Here is a 20,679-nt window from a genome sequence, read left to right as displayed (position 1 = left end):
ACTTGAACGGCAAGTGGATTGAGTGGAGGGCAAGTGAACAGGGAGAAATACACTTGCCATTCAAGTGTCATTCGTCATGTGTAGCTTGGCCCTGAGAGAGTCAGAGTTTTTTTGGCTTGCTTCTTGGTTCAATTCTCTACTGTGAGCATCGGTAGGTGACTCTGTGCCGGTTATGTTCTCTCAGACTAAATTACCCCACAGGTCTTTAAGGTGCTACTGGACCTGAATCTTGCTCTTCTACCCCACAGGGTTGTTGTGAGGGGAACATAGAGGAAGGGAGACCAATGAGATCTTTGAAGGAAGGGAGAATTAAAACTGGACTCCATAAAGAGGTAACACTGAGGGCAAGGGTCATGGAAGAACCCTCTCCACTACTGAATGACCTTCTCTTGCTGTCCTGCGCTCCTTTTCTCTTGAACACATGGAGAGGCAGGAAGCCTCTTCTCTACACCCTAACAGCAGTTCATTCCAAATAGGAAGGGGAGATGACAACCGTGTAGGGGTTTGTGACCCAGGAGTTGGGAGTTCTGCGACCCTCTGAGAGTTCTAACAGATGGACAGAAGATCTTGCATTTAGAGTATCCTTGCAAAACCCAAATGGTCAGCCCGTATTGATCCTCTTGCAATCCAAGAAGGCGTATCATGGATAACTGGGTGGCATCCGTCGGGCTGCTGCAGCCCACAGACACCCCAGTTAGAGATGCAACACAATTTCGTTAGCATTCAGGATTGGGCAGAATTTCAGTATTTCCAGAACACATTTTGTTTTGCATTTTCTAAAGGTTTAGGTTTACTCTTCTTTTGTAATTGGAATGTTACTTTTGTTTTAAAGTCCTAGTTTGATATCTCCTGCACTTTGTACAGTCATTTTTAAAAACTGGATAACTTGAGAGAAGGTAGGGAAGGAAGAAAGAGTAAAAAGGGCCCTGGGGCCCGTGGCTGTCTCCACGATGTTTTAATGCACCAAGAGCACCACCTGCTGGACATCGGTAGAACTGGTCACGGCCAAGAAGAAGTTGGGCCCTGAGAAGCCAATCGCTTCTAACCCAACCCCGTGCAAGTTTACTCAGAAGTAAGCGTGCATTGGAAAGTAGCAGGAACATTTTGAAGCTGATCTTTAAAAGGGAAAGTTTATTAGGTGTTTTATATGTTGTATTCCTCTCATATTCTGAACATGTGTTATATGTTCTTATGTTTTTTATATATATTGTATTCCACTCTGAGCCCTTTTGCGGGGAGAGCGGATTAGAAACATAACAACAACAACAACAACAAAACAACAACAACAATAGGTGAACGTGTTTGCAAACGGAGCAGGCAGGAGGGGCTGGGGGGGGGCTTGTGTTCACTTATTTATTTTATTTTATGTCATTTATAGACCACCTTTCTCACTGAGACTCAAGGTGGATTACATAGCACAGTCAGTAGAAAGGGCATTTCCACAAACTTCCATTTGCTACCAGTCATTGCTTTCAAAATGAGTGAAAGGTGGAATGAGAGGCATTTGCCAAAATGAGTAGACCAGGATGGTGGCGGATGATGGAAGCCTGAGAAAGTCTAGGGTTAAGTTTTCCTGCATCCTATTGAGATAATTTGAAGTGGAGATAGGGTTAAATCCAGAGCCTTCAGCATACAAAACAGGTGACATATCACTTGATGCTGCAGCACCTATCCCTGGGTCCTGACTGTCAATGGCTTTCAAGGGTTCCAAGCAGAAACGGGTATTTCCCAACTCCTGCTAGAATTATTTCCATGGAGATGCTTGGTACTGACCCATGGACTTTCTGCAAACCACTGAGATATGGCACATCTTTTAAACAGATCTTTAAATGCATCCAGTGCGTTCAAGAAACCTGGGAGATGTTGCTAAACAGCCGCTGATCACAGAGATGTCCAGGGATAGCCCGACCACACATGCAAACTAGGCAGTTGCTTAAGACACCAGGTTTGAAGGAACACTAAATTAGATGGAAGAACATGTCAAGGATTATCCAAAAGTTCTAAAAAAATCCATTGAAATGTCTATTTTTAATATTTACATTGTTCATTTTGACTGCAATGCAAATAACAGTAAAAGTTCATTCTAGCCTTATTTGTGTTTATATAGAAAGTGGAAAAAAACTCACTGTAGTTCACCAACACTTGGCCTGGCACTGGAGATGTCTCAAAATCATGCAGCCCCATAAAGAGTTCTGAACAATCTTGTGATTTTTCTTTTGGGATTTTGCTTTGGATCCCCTCGCAGCCTCTTCCTAAATCATGTAGTTCCAGTTCATTTAGGTGAGCTCCACCTCAATTTCCTGCCTCTTAAGATTTTCACTTCCCACCAGAGTGGAAATTCATTTTTGAAATGCCAAAAATAGCCTCTAGGCTCTTGGAAACTCCTTTTGGTGAAAAGCCCTCCAAGCTAACGACTGGAATGCAAACCCACACCTGGAAAGGCAGGGTAGAATAATGCTTCCCCAGGGATTTGCAAGGAACCAGGAGTTTATGTACAATAGGAATTGCAGAGCCTGTTTACATGCGGTAGCGAAGAATGACCCCATATATCAACAGCCTGAATAATTGTTTCCTTTTGGAGATGAAAACTTTGCTTTCTGCAATCTAAACAGTGCAACGCGGTAAGAAAACTCCTAAGGAGGCAACCTCCTCTTGAAAATGTAACAGCAAAATGAATTTTATTTAGATTAAAAATGTGGATTCTGTTCTTTTACCCCCGAAAGGGGGCTCAAGCAGGCTCACAGAAAACCAATGAGAAGAAAAACAGACATGCACGTCTAGTCAAACAGAGTTCTACCACATCACAGGCCCAATAAAACTAGCTATTACTCACCCCAAAAGTCATCTAGAAAGCTTTACCTCCCACGACTTCCTACAAATTAGCGAAGAAGATGACCTTCTTACTTCTTCCAGGAGCCCATTCCCTACGGTGGGGGCCATCAAAGGAAGTTTAACCAGGGCTGTACTCATTTGCCCATACAAGGCAAAACTGCTGGGGGTTGACACATATAGGTTGATCTATAGGGACAGATGGTCCTTCAAGTATGTAGGGGTCTCAGGTGGTGAAGGTCTTTAAATTCTGTATAAGAAACGCACCCATAGTTTTGCACATCTGTGCAATGTAGTCAGATTACATTGACTTGTTCTGAGCAGGTGAAACATAGACTCTAAGGGTTGGAGAAATATAGGCCCAAAGCCCCCTTTAGGTATGTGGAACTAGGTGTGATTCTTTTTGGAACACCTGCACATATTTTAACCAGAGAAGAATGCCCGAACCCAAACCCGGGAGCTGAGGCTCGGTGGAAGAGCTTCTGCTTCGCATGCCAAAGATCCCAGACTCTGTCTGCAGCATCTAAGGGTCTTAGGTGCTGGAAAAGACCTCTCTCTGTCTGATCCTTGGGGAGCAGCCAACAGCGAAATCAGATAATCCTGAGCTAGCTAGACCGACAGTCTGCCTTGGTAGAAGGTAGCGTCACATGAGAGCATCCTTTGGGGAAAAGTCATACATAAGTGGTTGATATTAAGATCTTCAGTTCAAGGGTCTCGAGAAACACAATGGGAAAGTCCTTGCCTTGCCTGAGTCCCGGCAGCACAGACACCACTCATAGATGACCCTGAACTCGATAACAGCTGGACTTGGCATAAGTTTGCTTCATTTCTGAGCATGCTTTGGGGAAGGACTGGTGCTTAGGGCTAGAACACATCTGTGGTGTGCGAAAGGTGCCAGGTTCAGTTCTGAGACCGTGAAGCTGCCAGTTGGAGCAGATACTACTGAACTACTCGGGGCTGCTTTTTTGAGCCACCATATGCCAAAGATGTTCTTAGGAAAAGCAGAAAGGAGGGGTTTTTCCCAGGACTTAGTTTTTTCCCACGCTATTGCAAGGTATCAACACCACTGCTTCAAACGTTTGTTTTCCTGGGGAGGGAAGACCCTCCTCATTGTGGGATTTTGTACAAAGAATGCTCCATAGTATATCTTTTTTAAAAAGAGCTTTATGAAAATCTGCCTCTCTTGGGGTATAATGTTGAGCTTAAAATATACATCACGCTACAGCCTGGAGCTATGAAACTAATTCCAACTCTTATGTTTTTAAATTTTTTTTTAAAAAAACCCACAGCAATTCAGCGCTTATTTTGACTTTATGTCTGGGATCGCTGGCAAGTGTTTCTGTTGTGAAAGTAGTTCAGCCCCGATCTATCTTGTTTTCAGGAAACAAAGCATCACACCAAAGACAAAAACAAACAAAAATCAAATAAATTGGTTTTATTCTACCAAAGCAGCATTTATATGAGAGTTCTGCATGTGACCCCCTGCACTCATGCTTCCTTGTGAGAAAACCTTGCTGTACACACATTTTTGAGAATTGTTGTCCACTGAGGAGGACAGCAAAGGATACAAGAGTAAGAGAAATGGAGAACTTCTCACATTTCTGAATTTTCAAGCCATTTAATAGCACAGCAAGTTCTTTGCAAGTTGTGAACAGGTTTTACATACAAGGTACATTTTACCCTGTGTATGTAAAGCAGTTTTAACTGTTGCTTCCCTCCAGGACTGTTGGAACTGGATTTGCCAGTAAAGTTCCAGTAATGGTACCCCTTCACAGGAGGGGCAGCTTATAAATCTCCTATATAAATAAAATGAAACAATATCTCCCAGGGGAGCATCAAAGCAGTTTAAAACCATTCTGTGTTAACACTTGTGTCCAAAAATAAAGCCCCCGAGACTAAAGGGACAAAAACTCTTTGACTTGGAGCTCTGTTGGGTAGCCACACCAAGAACGGGGTTGCCTTTCCTATTTGCCCGTCACTGTCCACTAGCCATTTTGCTGCCTTGGGCCTTGGCAGGTTCCACTCTCAGGGCACAACTTTGGAGCGTCAGACCTTGCAAAGCCGCCAAGGCGGCATCGGATGCCGCTTTATCGCTGTAACGGAGGAACGCTCGGTGCTGCGCTCCCTGCCAGGTGAGCTGCACAGGTGTGGCCTGGCGCTCCCGGAGGACAGCCTTGAAGTCGCTCACCCTGGTTCCCCGAGGGATGTTCCCCACAAACAGACTGGAAACTTCATGAAGATGGTCTGAGCTAGCGGGCCGAGACTCATCCCCTGGGCTTCTTTGGCACACGCTGGACTCGTTCTGCAACCTGGCACTTTCAGGCCTAGCATCCCGGGCTCTGCTGGCTGGCTTGACAACAGCTGGAACATCTGTCCGTTCCTCTTTGAGGGTGACATCTTTCCCGGCTTTTTCCTCTCTGCAACGAAGGCTCTTGAGAATTGGGATTTTCTCCATTGTCTTGTAACTGATCTGAAGCACAAAAGTGAAAAGAGTCCTTTTTAAAAATCACGTGTGTGTTGCCAAATGCATTATCACATCATCAGCTCAGAGATACACACCAGTCCCTGTGGAAACTAAGCTACTGGCTACGGAGTGCTACACGTTTCACATCACGGTTTGCTGAGTTTTTTTGTTGCCAGGAGACAGACATGCTGGACTTTTGAGATGTGATGGTTGTTGTGGGTTTTCCGGGCTGTATTGCCGTGGTCTTGGCACTTTTGAGATGTGGCTTTTGAGATGTATCCCCCACTTGCCTTCCTTATTTGAACATTTGGAAACCCCTTATTGACTTTTTGCAAGAAACAGAAAGTAACGAACGAATGGGCTGTGCTTTTGAAGATAGGGAGAGGGAAGGAATGCATGGATGAAAGGGGAAGTGGTTACCTACGGTAACTTTGAAGTTGGCATTTAATATGTAATACTGTTAGTCCTTTTCAAGTATGTATGGCATGTATTCCTGTTTATATATGTATAAGCTTTTTTCTTTTTCTTTATGCTACTTTTCTTTCTTTTTCTTTTTTGTCTATATGTTTTTTATCTAGCTTTAAAACTTTAATAAAATTCTATTTTTTAAAAAGAGCTCTTTCCTCCCACTTGCCTTCCTGATGGATATACAGGATGGCTGCACATTAATTAATTACACCCCACTCTTAATAAAAGAAGCCACGTCCTCCAGGTTGCAAGATCTGAGCAAGTCTGTTAATGATAGGATGTTTTGGAGGTCTTTCATTCATAGGGTCGCCATAGATCGGGGGCAACTTGACAGCACATAACACACACACACATACACACTTCCAATAGAAGGCTCGTTATGGGGCCATGGGTCAATGGCAGAGCACCTGTTCGGCCCACCGAAGGTACCCCGTTCAATCCTCAGCATCTCTCATTAAAAAGATCAGGGAGCGGGTGGTACAGAAAATACTGAGTATGCTGGGACCAGCATACCTAAGGGATCACCTCTCCCCATATGTGCCCCGGAGAATGCTCCGATCAGCTGGAAAACATGTGCTGGTGGTCCCTGGCCCCAAGGAGGCTCGGTTGGCCTCGACCAGGGCCAGGGCCTTTTTGGTCCTGGCCCCCACCTGGTGGAACTCTCTGTCTGAGGACACCCGGGCCCGTCAGGATCTTCTATCATTTCGGAGGGCCTGTAAGACGGAGATGTTCCACCAGGCGTATGGTTTAGGCCAGCATGAGATCCTCATGGAGCGTCCCACCGGCCTCCCCCTAAGTGTGGGGTTACACAATGTCCACCAGCCGTCTGCCCAACATATGGGACATAACTGTCCCATCTTGGGACAGTTATTACAGTATCTGTTTGTTGATTTTATGATGAACTGTTGTTTTTATGAATTGTTTTTAATATTTGTATTAATGTGGGGAGGGCGGAATATAAATGTATTAAATTAAATTAAATTAAATTATATTTTTATAACTGCTGTACCTCGCCCAGAGCCAGCCCGCTTGCAGGAAACGCGGGTTAGAAATGTTGTTGTTGTTAGAAACATTGTTGTTGTTAATAATAATAATAATTAATAATAGTAATACTGAGTTCCCAGAGAGTGATTGCCAGTCAGAGCAGGCAAGGATAAGGCGGTCCATGTATTCACGGTGGCTTCCACAATGCTCTCTCTGGTCTGACACTGACAAATGAACTGGGGACATAGATGACGCTAGCTACAATATAATTATAGACGTGGTGCTCCCAGGCCAGCCTCAGGGCCTATTAGTGGCATGAGAAATCGTGGTCGAAGAGGAAGTTCCAGCCAGCGTGTACTTGAAGTGACACCTCTGTCGATTTCTGAGAAGAGCCCAGGGCTTCAGCTGTGCAAAACTCTCCGGTGCAGATCCTCTCATGACATCTCATTTAAATTCATCGATGAGATTTCTAAACTCTCCAATGGGAGGAAAGGGATTTTCGCCATTTCCCCTTCCCGGAGCCCAAAATTAGAACGGCTCGCTGGGTTTTGTCAGCTTGTAGAATGCCCAAACTTTATGCTAATTTGACCAAACAGGAAAAATGTCCCCCCACCCCCATTCTCACATAACTAATCACTCTTGGAAGCAAACCAGGCCTGGAGAGTTCCAACACAAATGCTTCTCACCCCACAAGAGGGATTTAATCCATGCATATGGGTATTTTGCACATATATTGGAAGCTTTATTTAGAATCCTCTAAACTGCAAAAGGGGGAGAAACCTGCAGTTGCCAGCACGTGGGGGGGGGGAACTGCCTGTGCTCTCCCTGGAGATTAATACCTCCTTCCCCCATACTTTACTCGTGGGCTTCTCCTTATTGCCCCCATGTTAGACCCACCCTCCTCCTAACCACCCCTTTCCTAATTTTCCTTGCAACCATCAGCACCAGATTACAAAACAGGAGTTTTTATAACCTTCGAGAGGCCACAGAATGACACTCTTCCAGGTGCAAACCCTGAGCTGCTTCCGCACAAAATAGATCCAGATGGGTAGCTGTGTTAGTCTGCCTGTAGCAGTAGAAAAGAGCAAGAGTCCAGTAGCACCTCTAAGACTAACAAAATTTGTGGTAGGGCGTCAGCTTTCAGGAGTCACAGCTCACTTCTTCAGATAACAGAAGTGAGCGGTGACTCCCAAAAACTCATACCCTACCACAAATTTTGTTAGTCTTAGAGGTGCTACTGACGCTGGCACAAAATAGACATGGACCCACTGTTTAAGCCACTGGGGGGGGCACCTAATAGATTCTAATTATTTATTTCCTTCATTTATACCCCACCTGTCTTCCAGCCAAAGTGGCTTACATCCTCTTCCTCTGCTCCTGGTCTACTCATTTTGGTAATGCCCCCTCCCACATTTTACCTGTTTGCAAACAAGTTCACCTGAGCAGCTTCCCTCCAAATCAACAGAATTCCCAGAGGCTGGAAAACAAGGACCTCTCTATTAAAAGAAGCCCTTAAGCTGTTGTCTTTGCTCAGTCCAGCCTTGCTTTCCAAGGGTGATTTACGAGGCAGGCAGGAAAAACAAAAAAACAATCCAGGCGGCAGCTTTGTGCAGGCAAAGCAGTTCCTCTCTGGAGCTGCAGTTTTGTGTTTTGTTTTCCCCTCCCCCAAAGGAGATTGCAAATCCCAGATTTGACAGAGATAAAAGGATTAGCATCTACGTTTCAAGCACCTGTACTGGAACAGGAAGCATCTACAGCATAAGGAGACCTCCCGAAAGCTGCAATTTTGGAAAACACTCAGGAGGTGGGAGATGCAAAACCCGCCAATAAAATCATTCCTCTTTTTGCTTTGGGAATACACAGTGGGGCCTTTGTCTATATTGCTGATCAGTGCTGCAGGCTTTATCTTTAGCAACGCTGTTCTAGCAATACATTTTTTCTTCCATCTTCCTCTAAGGAGATCAGGTCTGTATATGGGGTTCCCTTGGGCTGAAACTTGTCTGGGTTTTGATTCTGTACATATGGAGATTAACAGTGAAATCCTAAACAGAATTAATCGTGCCTAAGCCCACTGAAATCAATGGAGATTGATTTCAATCAATGGGCTTAGACTGGAGTAACTCTGTTTAGGATTTCACTGTATATGTACTAAAATACTGGTATATGAATGATTTTACTATGTATATATACAAGGTTTTTATTACTTATATATTGAACCTTATTGTGGATTTTAAATCTATGTATTTTAATTGAGGAATTAAACTATATACTGGTGTTTTTAATCCATCTTCTTACATTATCAGTTACACTTTTTTTCTTCTTTTGTTCTAACCTTTTTGGTTACCTCTAGGATCTGGGAGACCCGGGTTCGAATCCCCATTCTGCCAAACTTGCTGGGTGACTTGGGCCAGTGACTCTCTCTCAGCCTAACCTACTTTACAGGGTTGTTGTTGCAAGGATAAAATGGGAGAGGAGAGTGACGTTAAGCTTCTTTGTGTCCCTATTGGGGAGAAAGGTGGGGTATAAATGAAGCAAAAGGATAAAGGTAGTCCCCTGTGCAAGCACCGAGTCATTACTGACCTATGGGGGAAGTCGCATCACGACCTTTTCTTGGCAGACTTTTTACGGGGTGGTTTGCCATTGCCTTCCCCGGTCATCCACACTTTACCCCCAGGAAACTGGGTCCTCATTTTACCGACCTCGGAAGGATGGAAGGCTGAGTCAACCTTGAGCCAGCTACCTGAACCCGGCTTCTGCCAGGATCGAACTCAGGTCGTCGTGAGCAGAGCTTGGGCTGCAGTACTGCAGCTTACCACTCTGCGCCACGGGGCTTATTATTATTATGCATACTAGCGCTAGGAGAATTTAACTTTGGGGAGAAAATTTAAATAATAAATGAAGTAAATTATTTAAATTAATAAATTTTTAAAAACAGCCTGGAAAACCCACAACAACCATCGTTCTCCGGCCGTGAAAGCCTTCGACAATACATCAAATTTTTAATAATTTAAATAAATTAATAAAATTTAAATAATAAATGAAGTAAATTATTTAAATGTTTTCTCAAAAGTGAAATTCTCCTAGCACTAGTATACATATTAATACTAGTATACATAATACATAATAATACTAGTATACATAATAATAATATTTGATTTATATACTGGCCTTCAGGATAACTTAATGCCCACTCAGAGCAGTTTACAAAGTGTGTTATTATTATCCCCACAACAAACACCCTGTGAGGTGGGTGGGGCTGAGAGAGCTCTGAGAGAGCTGTGACTGACTCAAGGTCACCCAGCTGGCTTCAAGCCAAAGAGTGGGGAATCAAACCCGGTTCTCCAGATTAGAGTCCTGTGCTCTTAACCACTACATCAAACTGGAAGAAGACAATATTAGCAATAGTTTCAGGTGGGTTTCCATGTTGGACTGTGACAGAAGAGCAAGATTCAGGTTCAGTAGTGCCTTAGAGAAGAACCAGATTTCCAGGGTGTGAGCTTTCGAGAGTCTGACGAAGGGAGCTTTCACTCTCAAAAGCTGGAAGTTTAGTTGGTCTCTAAGGTGCTTCTGGACCCAAATATTAACAATAATTACTGCTTTTTGTTCTTTAGAAGAAGTAGTAAATCAATGCCCCGAGGGCAGAGCAGCTGGATTGTTATTACTGGCACTGAGATATTACAAGCTTTTCAGAATCAGAAAACAAACCAGAGATTGGAAAATCAAGCCTTTGCAAAAAAGATCGACTGAGCACTAAAAAAATGGGAGTCTTGTGGCACATTAGAAGACCAATAACATTTTATTCCCACTGAAGCCTTCATAAACTACAGTTCACTTTGATAGATGCAGCTGACGAACGGACCTCCGATTCAGAAAACCTTTGGCTGGGATATTTTTTTCTTTTAAGGTACCACAAACCAAATACAAAGCTAGTTTCAAATGCGTAGCTGTGTTGGTCTGTAGTAGAAGAGTAAGATTTGGGTCCGGTAACCCAAGATTTCTAGGGTGTGAGCTTCCGAGAGCCAAAGAGAGATTAACACAAGAACCTTTCTGTGCCAAAAAGAAAACAGTTCAAATCATGCAGGGAATGAGAACAGATGGCAGACCCTTAGGAGTGAAATGGGAAAGGCACCCTTTGCCTGGAGCGAGATTGCAAGCTTTAATCTTTCCCCCTGGCTGATAAGTGTGGAAATGCAAAAGAAGGCCCAGTTTTGATAAAGGGGCATGGCAGGCCAGCCCCGTCTGCTAGGGTGTCAAAAGTGGCACCGAGATGAAAGGGTTCTTTGGTGGCGGAGGTCTTGGCCAGATATCTCTGCAGATATCGCTTGTGATTAGAAGCCAGGGATGGCCGAGAAAGTATTTATGGGGACCCAATTCTGACACTAGAGCAGGAGATGATCAAAGCTAGCGAGGTGGAGCCAGGCAAACCGGATTCCCAAGGCCCCGAGAACGGCGGTGCTGAAGAGACACCCACGGGGCTTGCGGCAAGCCCTAGAGCTGGAAGGAGCCACAGAGACCATCTAGCCCAACCCCTTCGTCCATGCAGGATTATGCATTCCCTGACAGACAGCTGCCCAGTCTCTGCAGAGAGGGACAATTCACACACCTCCACCCCATCCATAACTGGTTCCATGGTCAGATTAGTTTACCCTCCTGTAAACTAAGCCCATTAACTTTGGTCTTGCTCTCCAGAGGGACAAAGGACACGTCCTGCAGAAAGAGGGAAAGGGGATCCTACAGAGCTTGTGAAAGGGTCTTGGCAAAGCTCCTGCTTCCCATGCTGGGAGTCTCAGCCTCTCTCCCAACTCCCAGCAAAAGACCGCAGGTGGTAGAAAGCCCTTTTCTCTTCCCAGCACCCTGGTGGGGATGTACTTGATCGATCGAGCTCCCGGCAGGAGGGCTCTGAAGCTCTCCTACCCTCTCTAGGCCTTGAGTTGCTTGCTGAAGACGCAAACTACCTTGTGCCATAGGATCCCCTGGGGCTTTGGACGCTTGCAGCCCGTCTGGATCACTCTTGTTGGGGTGAAAATGTAGTCCACAGTCATGTCGTGGTCACCAAGCAGCTCTTCTGGTATATCCACTACCTGCCACAAGGAGCAGAAGAAAGGCTGGAGGCCAAGCTTACCAGAACAAATACAGAAAACCACCATTTTCAAATTCTGCCGTTTTTAAAAGTTCAGTTTCCCAGCCCTAAGAACAGCGGTGATGAAGAGACAGCCACAGGGTTTGCCTCAAGCCCTAGAGCTGGAAGGAGTCACAGAGACCATCTAGCTCAACCCCTGAGTCCATGCAGGAAACGGGCTGTATCCTGTGGACCTAGCCCACTAGCAAAAGGGTGATTTCCTTCCGCTTACTCCTGACACAAGAGACTTGAGCCACGGCAAGAGCTTTGAGACCGAAAACCTCCCCCATCCCAAAGGCTTGCCTCTCCCCCCCTCGTTTCTATTAGCTGTCCTGCTTCTGAACATTTTGGTTTCCAAAGCAGTTGCTGAAAACAAGGGGAGGAAAAGGAGGCATCGCCCCTCACCCCGTGACAAACAGAAGTAGCATTTGCAACCCTCCTCTCCACCCATGCAAATATGTTTCCCTTGCAGAATGTCGGGCAGCCATCTATACTTTTAGCTTTCTCTTAGCCTGGAAATCTGACAGGCCGATGGATGAGTTGGAGCAGATTGCCCCCCTCTGCCCAGCGGTCTCTGCCTTCGGGAAGCCCGCTGCCCCTTTGCACAATATCGTTACCTGGCAGTCGTGAACAGCCGTAACGACTACCGTGTCCTCTCTCACAGCACCCATGGAGACCATCATGGCGTATTCCATGTCTGCAAAGCCTTCCCCTTTCCCGATTCGCCAGCCTGAAGTGCAGCACCATAAAAGAAGAAAGTGAACCTCCACGTTTGGGCAAAGGTTTCATCGTTTCATTATATCTCCCCCCCCCAACTCCTGCAACTGCTGCCTTGGAATGGAGGGGCAACACAGGGGGAGCTTTTCTAGCTCTTGCTGTTTTACCTTGCCTTTCCAGTTTGTTAGACACAGTTCTCCCTCCCCTGTTTTGTGGCCACAGCAACCCTGTAGTGTAGGTTGGAGGGAGAGAATGTGACCATCTCCCGAGGTCACCTAGGAAGCTTCATGGCTGAGTGGAGACTGGAATCCAGGTCTTGCCAATAAGGAAGTGGTCTCAAAGAGCTGCATCGGTAACAGGACAGAGACTATAGACTTTACTACTATGTACTGTCTGTTGCTTTAAGTATGTTCCTACTGGGTAATTTCTGTTGCTTAATATGTCGGTCTTAGAATTGCTTATGTTGTTTCAGCATTCCTTCAACTCTGTATTGGATTTCTGCTGGCTTAAGTCTTTGCAAATTTGGATTTATATGCCTTATTACATTGTTTAGTGAAATGTCTTTGAAACTGACTGTGCTGACTCACATTGTGTAATTCGCCTTGAATCTCAGTGAGAAAGGTGGACTATAAAATAAAATGTTGTATTTTTTTTAAAAAAACTTAATAAAGTAGAAAAAAATAAAAAATAAAAATAAAAAATAAATCACGTATGTTCATGTTTGGAGTACTGGCTAAAAGCAGCAGGACTCTGATCTGGAGAGCCAGGTTTGATTCCCTACTCCTCCACTTGAAGCCAGCTGGGTGACCTTGGGGCAATCACAGCTCTTTCAGAGCGCTCTCAGCCCCACCCACCTCACAGGGTGATTGTCGTGAGGATAATCATAACAATGACTTTGTAAATCGTTCTGAGTGGGTGTTAAGTTGTCCTAAAGGGAGGTATATAAATGTAATTATTATTATTGTTCTTGTTGTTATGTTCCAAGTTTTCCCGGCAGGTACCTTTCTCAGAGACAGCCACGGATCCCACCACCACGAGGTCGACGTGCACATTTGCATCGAGCCCTATCGGCACGCTATAATCCCTGACACCCTGAAAAGGGGGAAAAATTATTAATAAGGGAGAGAAGGAAATTCGAGCCAACGTTCTTCCCTCCCCAGCCTCCTCTGAGAGGACAAAGATCTTCTGTAGCCACAACAGCTTCTTGTGTCTACTCCTCAGCAACCTGCCAAGTCGTCCTTTTTGACTGACTTCCGGCTGAAAGAAATCACATCTCGAATCTGACTTTGGTAATGCAAAATTTCCCTTGAGACATACTAGCCTTATCCACTAGAGGGCAACAGAGCTCCACTATATTTCAGACATACCTTTATTTTAAATTGCTGAAAGTTTTGGCAGAAAAGCAGGGTGGAAATACAACATAAATCTCTCTCTCTAATGGTGCCCTTGGAAGGAACAGAAGTGAGAAACCAGATTCTTCCTTCTAACCTGGCTTCTGATTCCTACCTTGACACAGCCAACCTGGCCACCTGGATCCATGGCACGGTAACATCAAGACTAGACTACAGAAACGCACTCTACATAGGTTTCCCTTCAAAGTAAACTTGGAGTCTCCAGATCAAGACAAGAGGAAGTTCTTTCCACATTGAGTGATTGAAGTGTGGAATTCACTGCCTGAGGATGTTATGATAGCCCTGGGCTTTAAAAAGACATTTTCTTGGAGGAGAGGCCTGTCAGTGGCTACTAACCATGGTGATTAAAGGGAACCTCTTCATCCAGAGGCAGTCAATCTCTAAAGACCAGGGCCAGGAAGCAAACCTAAGGGAAGGCCTCGAACTCCATGCCCTGCAGTTGGCCCTTCAGAGTAATTAGTTGGCCACTGTATGAGATGGGATGCTAGACTGGATGGGATGCTGGTCTAATCCCGCAGGGCTCTTCTTCTGTCACTGGGTGTGCGTGTGGGTGAATTTCCTGCATTGTTCAGGGAGTTGGATTAGATGACTCTGGAGGTCCCTTCTAACTCTATAATTCTGTAAGATAGGTAGCCACGTTCGTCTGTCTGTAGCAGCAGAAAAGAGCAAGAGTCCAGTAGCACCTATAAGACTAACAAAATTTGTGGTAGGGGATGAAGTTTCATGAGTCACAGCTCACTTCTTCAGATACACTTTCTATAGGGAAAGGGACTGTATCTGAAGAAATGAGCTGTGACGCACAAAAGCTCATACCCTACCACAAATCCAGAGGAGTCAGCCGTGTTAGTCTGTAGCAGCAAAATAAAAGAGTCCAGTAGCACCTTTAAGACTAACCAACTTTACTGTAGCGTAAGCTTTTGAGAATCACAGTTCTCTTCGTCAGATGCACAAATTTTGCATCTACCCTACCACAAATTTTGTTAGTTTTATAAGTACTAGTGGACTCTTGCTCTTTCCCACTGTTAGTGCTCCAGCTGGTGCTCAATTACTACTGGGAGCCAGACAGAGTATGTATACTCAATCCTTTGGTGCCCATCAGTTACCAGGCTCAATGAATTAGTTAATGTCATTTATAGTCTGCCTTTCTCCCTGAGACTCAAGGCGGATTACACAGTGTGAGATTAGTACAATCTGTATTAAGGACATTTCCATAAACCATGCATGCCATAGGGGAAATAAACACAAGTTTACAAAGACATAGCATTAGAAAGAATCCAATACAGAGTTGAAGAAATGCTGAAACAGAACATAAGCAATTCTAGAGCTAACATTAGACCACACGAAGCACAAGTAGTTCATAGGAGCACATATTTAAGACAACCGGTAGTATGTAAGGCAACATAGTGCTGAAGTCTGTGGTCCCTAACTCATTAGTGAAGCATCGGAGAGCCCCTCCCTACAATACAAAAGCCTTTTTGAATAATTCAGTTTTGCTTCGTTTGGTTTCTGCTATCACACAGAAAGCCCTTCATGGCCTTGGCTCCATTTTTGCAGGGGCCCCTCTCTCCCTAAGCTCCGTCATGGCAGCTTTGCTCTTCTGAACAAGGCCTTCTTCGGGTACTATCCAGCACATGGGCAAAACCAACAGCTACATGTACCTGAAGAGGTCAGGAAAGCTCCCATCTCCCGGCTTTCCACAAACCGTGCAGAACTGAATTATTCAGAAGGGCTTTCTTACACAAGTAACAGGGCCGTGTTGTAAGGAAATGGTTAAAGAGATGCATTGATAAAGGTACAGGGACTGTAGACGATATTACTGTGCACTGTCTGCTACTGTTTTATTATGCCATGTCAAATTGCTCACGTTGTGTTCCAACATTGTTTCTGCTCTGTATCAGATTTCAGCTCGTTTTCAAATTGTCCTGCAATCCATATCCTATCGTGTTGTTTATTGAACGTCCCAGCTGCCAGCTGTATTGTAACACGCTGCGTAATCTGCCTTGAGTTTCAGCGAGAAAGGTATAAATAAATAAAAATAAATACATACCTGTGAGGTAGCACATTTTCTCAGGGTGTCTTTGCCTGCTCCAGGGGGAGGGACAATCTGGTTGAAAAGTCCAGTTCTCAGCCGCGGGGTTGGCACCAAGAGGGTTTTCCTGGCCTGTGACAAACGTAGACAGGAAAAGTATGAGAATCCAGAACGGCCAGTTTTTTCCTTGACCCCAGGAGATAATCTGAGCCAGGCACCCTTGGGGCAGCACGCAAGAAGCACCTCTTGGAGAGAAAGGTTCGTTACCTGGAGCGCAGCCAGCCGGATTCCCTCCAGAGGTTTGTCAGGATCCACTTTGACCTCCCGCGCTTTATCAAACACCTCCCATTTTTGTATGCAGTGGCACATCTGGAAAGACCCCTGCATCAAGAAGAATATTGGAAATGACATACTCACTTCCAGGGTTAAAAAGCGGGCATTCTTCTGGGGTGCGTCAGGGTTTACTTTAATGATCTTGGCGCACTGGAACTCCTGCAAATCCGGGATTCTTGCGCAGGCCCGAGGGGCACCCTGTTTTGGGAAGAGGCGTCACGTCATGCCCACCAGATCCCACAGACAGGCGGTCAGAAAGCTTCTCCTTCACCAGGCAAAGGAACTTCTCTGCCCAGAGGCATCTGCAGGGTGGAAGGCAGTTCTTTGTTCCCTGCGGCTCCAGAAAATGGAGTTGGCAGTAAAAATGGTCCTTGCTCAGATAATATCCTGGCTGATGTAAGACTGGCCTCTTCTAGGTATGGCAGTACTGACTAACCATTACTTATGTTCTTCTGCCCCTTTCATAAGACGTATCCTAGAGAAGCATTTTATTTTATTTATTTACTTCATTTACAACCCGGCCTTTTTCTCCAAAGTGCCTTATGTCAATCTCAGCGTCTCCATTTTATCCTCACAACAACCACGCGAGGTAGATTAGGCTGACTGTGTCACTGGCCCAAGGTCAGCTTCTATGGCAGAGTGGGGATTCGAACCTAGGTCTCCCAGATCCTAGTCTGATATTTTAACCACTACACCACCTCTTCTGGGTGGGAGGGGGACAATTCTCACAAATGGGACTGGCTGTTTCTCATAGTGTACATATTTATCCATTATCTCGGAGTCTCTCTGCACGAGATGCCTTGGCGCTTGCTCAAGTGTAGGGAGACGCAATGTTAGCCGGGAAGTATAGTTTAAAAAGACAGAGCTGGCGGAGATCGCTCCTCGGAAGGTTTGTTAATTTCACCTTCGCCTCCAGGAAGGCTCTGTCAATTTCACCTCTCCAGTCTAAAACAGTGTGGGATCACAACCAGAGGGCAGCAAGGAATGGAAATGGGCTGGAGCTGCCTTCCAGAGTTGGTCTTGGACCTGGAGAGGTTATCATGGGCTGAAGTTTCTCTTCTGGCATTTCACAGCCCCTTCACACAGCTCCAGTGTCTAGCAAAGCCTTTGCCCTGCTGCCAGCTCTTTCTAAACTACCCTTCCCAGGCGAACATTGCATCTCTAGACTTGTTCTTCACGTGTCAGATGTCTTGTATGGAGAGACTCTTCAGAGACAACCAGATTTGAAACGTGTGCAGATGTCCAACATGTGGCTAGTGCTTTGAGGCTTTATGGCCAATCGGCCAATCCCTTTCTCTCAGTCTGACAGATGGGGTTACTGAAAGGACAAAGTGGGGCAAGCAAAATAACTATATCCATCGCCCTCCACTCCTTCAGCAAAAAGGTCTTGTGGCATCATAAAACTCACTGCAGAAGAAGCCCACGGGACTTGCCTTTGGGTTTTGCTGAGACAGATGAACAGGCCAACACCACTGGCCTCTGGGATGCTTGGAGGAAGGGTGGAATGGAAATACAATAAGCTGCTTTGCAGCACAACTGACATCGCTTACGGAGAGACAAAAGATAATCTTAGTCCTGCTTTGTATTTTGTGGCGAACGACGTTCAGTTAAGAATTCTCTGCATTTTAATTATTATTTGTTAAGGGCATTGCTGTACCTTGAAATTAGGGATCCGGTGATGGACAGGCCTGGGGAAATCAGCTAAATTACTGGCTTCCAGGTAATCCCAAATCTTCTGTCGGATGTCCCACTTGGAAACGCCTTAGAAAGAGGCAGAAAATGACAGTGTTTCCAAACTATCTTTTTCATTTTGGGTTTGTTTTTTTTTGGTAACTCGTAATGCCCTTTCACCAAAGGTGATAAAGACTTCCTGAACACCCCTAGTTTTCCAAACTGCAGTAATTTATTCCCATGCTTACTTTCATTTTAACATTCTGCAGTGCCACATCCACCAGAGATTATAATAGTGTTACTCAGGGCTTTTTTTCTGGGGAAAGAGGTGGTGGAACTCAGTGGGTTGCCCTCCGAGAAAATGGTCACATGGCTGGTGGCCCCGTCCCCTGATCTCCAGGCAGAGGGGAGTTGAGATGGCCCTCGCAGAGGGTATTCAAACCTGGGCCTCCCAGATCCTTGGCTGACATTCTAACCACTTCATCATAGCGGCTTTCTATAGCCTTCCCCCTCTTATCCTCACAATAACCCTGTAAGGTAGGCTGTGCTGAGAGATCTGCTGGCCCCAGGTCACCCGGACAGCTTTGTGGCAAAACAGGGATTTGAACCTGGATCTCCCCACTCAACCCTGCAGAGCACACTGAGCAGTCTGCACCCCCACCTCCTTTAATATCAAGCAAAGATCGAGTGCCACAACTAGGCTTGCCAACCTCCAGGTAGTGGCTGGAGATCTGGAATTACAACTGGTCTCCAGGCCACAGAGATCCGTTCACCTGGAGAAAACGGCCCCCAGATCTCCAGGAATGTCCCAACTTGGAGATGGCAACCCTAGCCACAACCTACGAATGCACGGCATGCAGATGGATTCCTTTTGTCTGTATCTCCTTGAAGGTAATTATGGAAAACAAAACATCGCCTCCCTCCCCATCTTTTCTCCCCTGGCTAGGCTTGCCAACTGCAGGCTAGGTTTTGGAGGCAGGGTTTGGGGAAGGGAAGGACTTCAGCGGGGAGGGATGCCATAGTCTCCCTTGCCAAGCAGCCCTTTTCCCCAAGGGCGCTGATGCCCGCAGTCTGGAGATCAGCAGCAATTCCGGGAGATCTCCAGCCCCCACCTGGAGGTTGGCAACGCGAAGCAGCTTCCTCCCGGCTCTCGCCTTGACTCCCGGGGCTCCGGCGCGCCTCCGCGGCGCGCTCCATGCCACCTCCCCTGCAGCAGCACCGCCCACCAGCGGCTGCACTGTAGCTCTCCACGTGCTTTTGCTGACTACGGCGGCCCAGAGGGGCCAGACGCCACCGCCAGAGCGAAACGCGGCGGCGGCGGCGCTGATTGGCCGCCCCGCGGAAGGGCTCCGCGCGCGAAGCAAATGCAATCCGTGTGGGTTTTCTGGGTGGCTTGCAAAAAGCCTGCTTGGGAGAAGGACTGGAGAGGTGCGGGAAAGGGATCTTGGGTAGCAGGATCGATTAGCAGGCTATGCAAACATCATGTGCCCGGGCAGGGAGGTTACTGCTACTGCTGTTGATGAATACTAACGATCATAATGGAGTGGGGGGATATTCCATAGGCGGCCTGTTTGGAAAGTTGGGTTGCCAACTTCCAGACCAGGCCTGGAGATCTGCGGCAGCTGATTTCCCGACTACAGAGATCAGTTCCTCTGGAGCAGACGGCTGCTTTTGGAGGGTGGAATCGATGGCATAATATTCTGCTGCTGGTGTCCCTTCCCAAACTCCACCCTCCAAAGGCTCTACCCCCAAATCCCCAGGAATTTCCCAAACGAGTTGGCAACCGTATTGGAGAGACATTGCATTGAGATGATTTATTAAGCAGAGAGTCTGCTGTCACGTCCAAGACGAACTGGCTGAATTGTGGAATAAACATTTGAACCTGCTTTGCCCGGTTTGTTTGTTTATTTATTTGCGTTTTTTCTAGTCTGTCTTTCTCACTGAGACTCAAGACAGATTACTCTGTGTGTGAGTCAGTGCCGTCAATTTCAAGGATATTTCGATAAACAATATAATTGGGTCTATAAATGCAACTTTGCAGAGCTTTGAAAACAAGCAGAAGTTCAATACAGAGTTGAAGCAATGCTGAAACAGAGCATAAATAAATTCTAAGCCTGATCTATTAAACGACGCAGAAACTACTCAGTAGTAGCACATTTACCGCAACAGACAGTACCTAGTAGTACAGCCTATAGTCCCTATGCATCTCTGAAACCACTTCCTTACAGTACAGCCCGCCTATAACATGAAATGTGAGAAGTGCAGTTTGCAACATTTTTATGCAGCATCAGAGAAAGGCCCCAGACCTCACCACTGGTGTTTCATGGCCTTCCAGGCCCCACTACCTAACAATCCCCTCTCCATATATGTGTATATTGCCTTCATATACACACATCCTATATGTCTATAGGCACTAAGTATTTGTGCACCACTCACTCTCAGTGCTGAAAGCACTTCACCTCTGTGATCACGGTAAAGCTTACAACAGCTCTGCAAGGTAGGCCAGTATGATCATCTCAGTATTGCAGACAGGGGACTGGCCTTTCTCAAGGCTACCTAAGCAGTGTTATCTGATTATATAATAAAAAAATAGCACAGAAGGCAGGAAAAGAAGAAGTCTCAACATGAGATGGCTTGACTCAATAAAGGAAGC

At 45.8% G+C, this 20,679-nt stretch overlaps 1 protein-coding gene across 2 annotated transcripts; it reads right to left on the bottom strand.

Annotated features, from left to right (window-relative positions):
• Nucleotides 1-4,279: 4,279 nt before the first annotated feature.
• MTHFSD (methenyltetrahydrofolate synthetase domain containing) lies at nucleotides 4,280-19,241 on the bottom strand. Of its 2 annotated transcripts, none has more exons than XM_055000618.1 (8): nucleotides 19,139-19,241; nucleotides 18,013-18,116; nucleotides 16,440-16,553; nucleotides 16,041-16,154; nucleotides 13,583-13,673; nucleotides 12,482-12,594; nucleotides 11,701-11,826; nucleotides 4,280-5,299 (listed from the first exon to the last, which is right to left on the bottom strand). In XM_055000618.1, exons 1-8 carry the CDS (start codon nucleotides 19,221-19,223, stop codon nucleotides 4,805-4,807), a joined length of 1,242 nt encoding a protein of 413 aa, XP_054856593.1. In that variant the 5' UTR covers nucleotides 19,224-19,241; the 3' UTR covers nucleotides 4,280-4,804. The 2 variants fall into 2 exon arrangements, with proteins under 2 accessions (XP_054856593.1, XP_054856592.1); XM_055000617.1 differs by lacking the exon at nucleotides 16,440-16,553 and adding an exon at nucleotides 16,290-16,403.
• Nucleotides 19,242-20,679: the final 1,438 nt, after the last annotated feature.

Source organism: Eublepharis macularius, chromosome 16, assembly GCF_028583425.1.
Source record: "Eublepharis macularius isolate TG4126 chromosome 16, MPM_Emac_v1.0, whole genome shotgun sequence".
NCBI classification, from domain to species: Eukaryota; Metazoa; Chordata; class Lepidosauria; order Squamata; family Eublepharidae; genus Eublepharis; species Eublepharis macularius.
The sequence above is the reverse complement of the archived record's forward strand: the minus strand, read 5'-3'. Positions and strand labels throughout refer to the sequence as shown.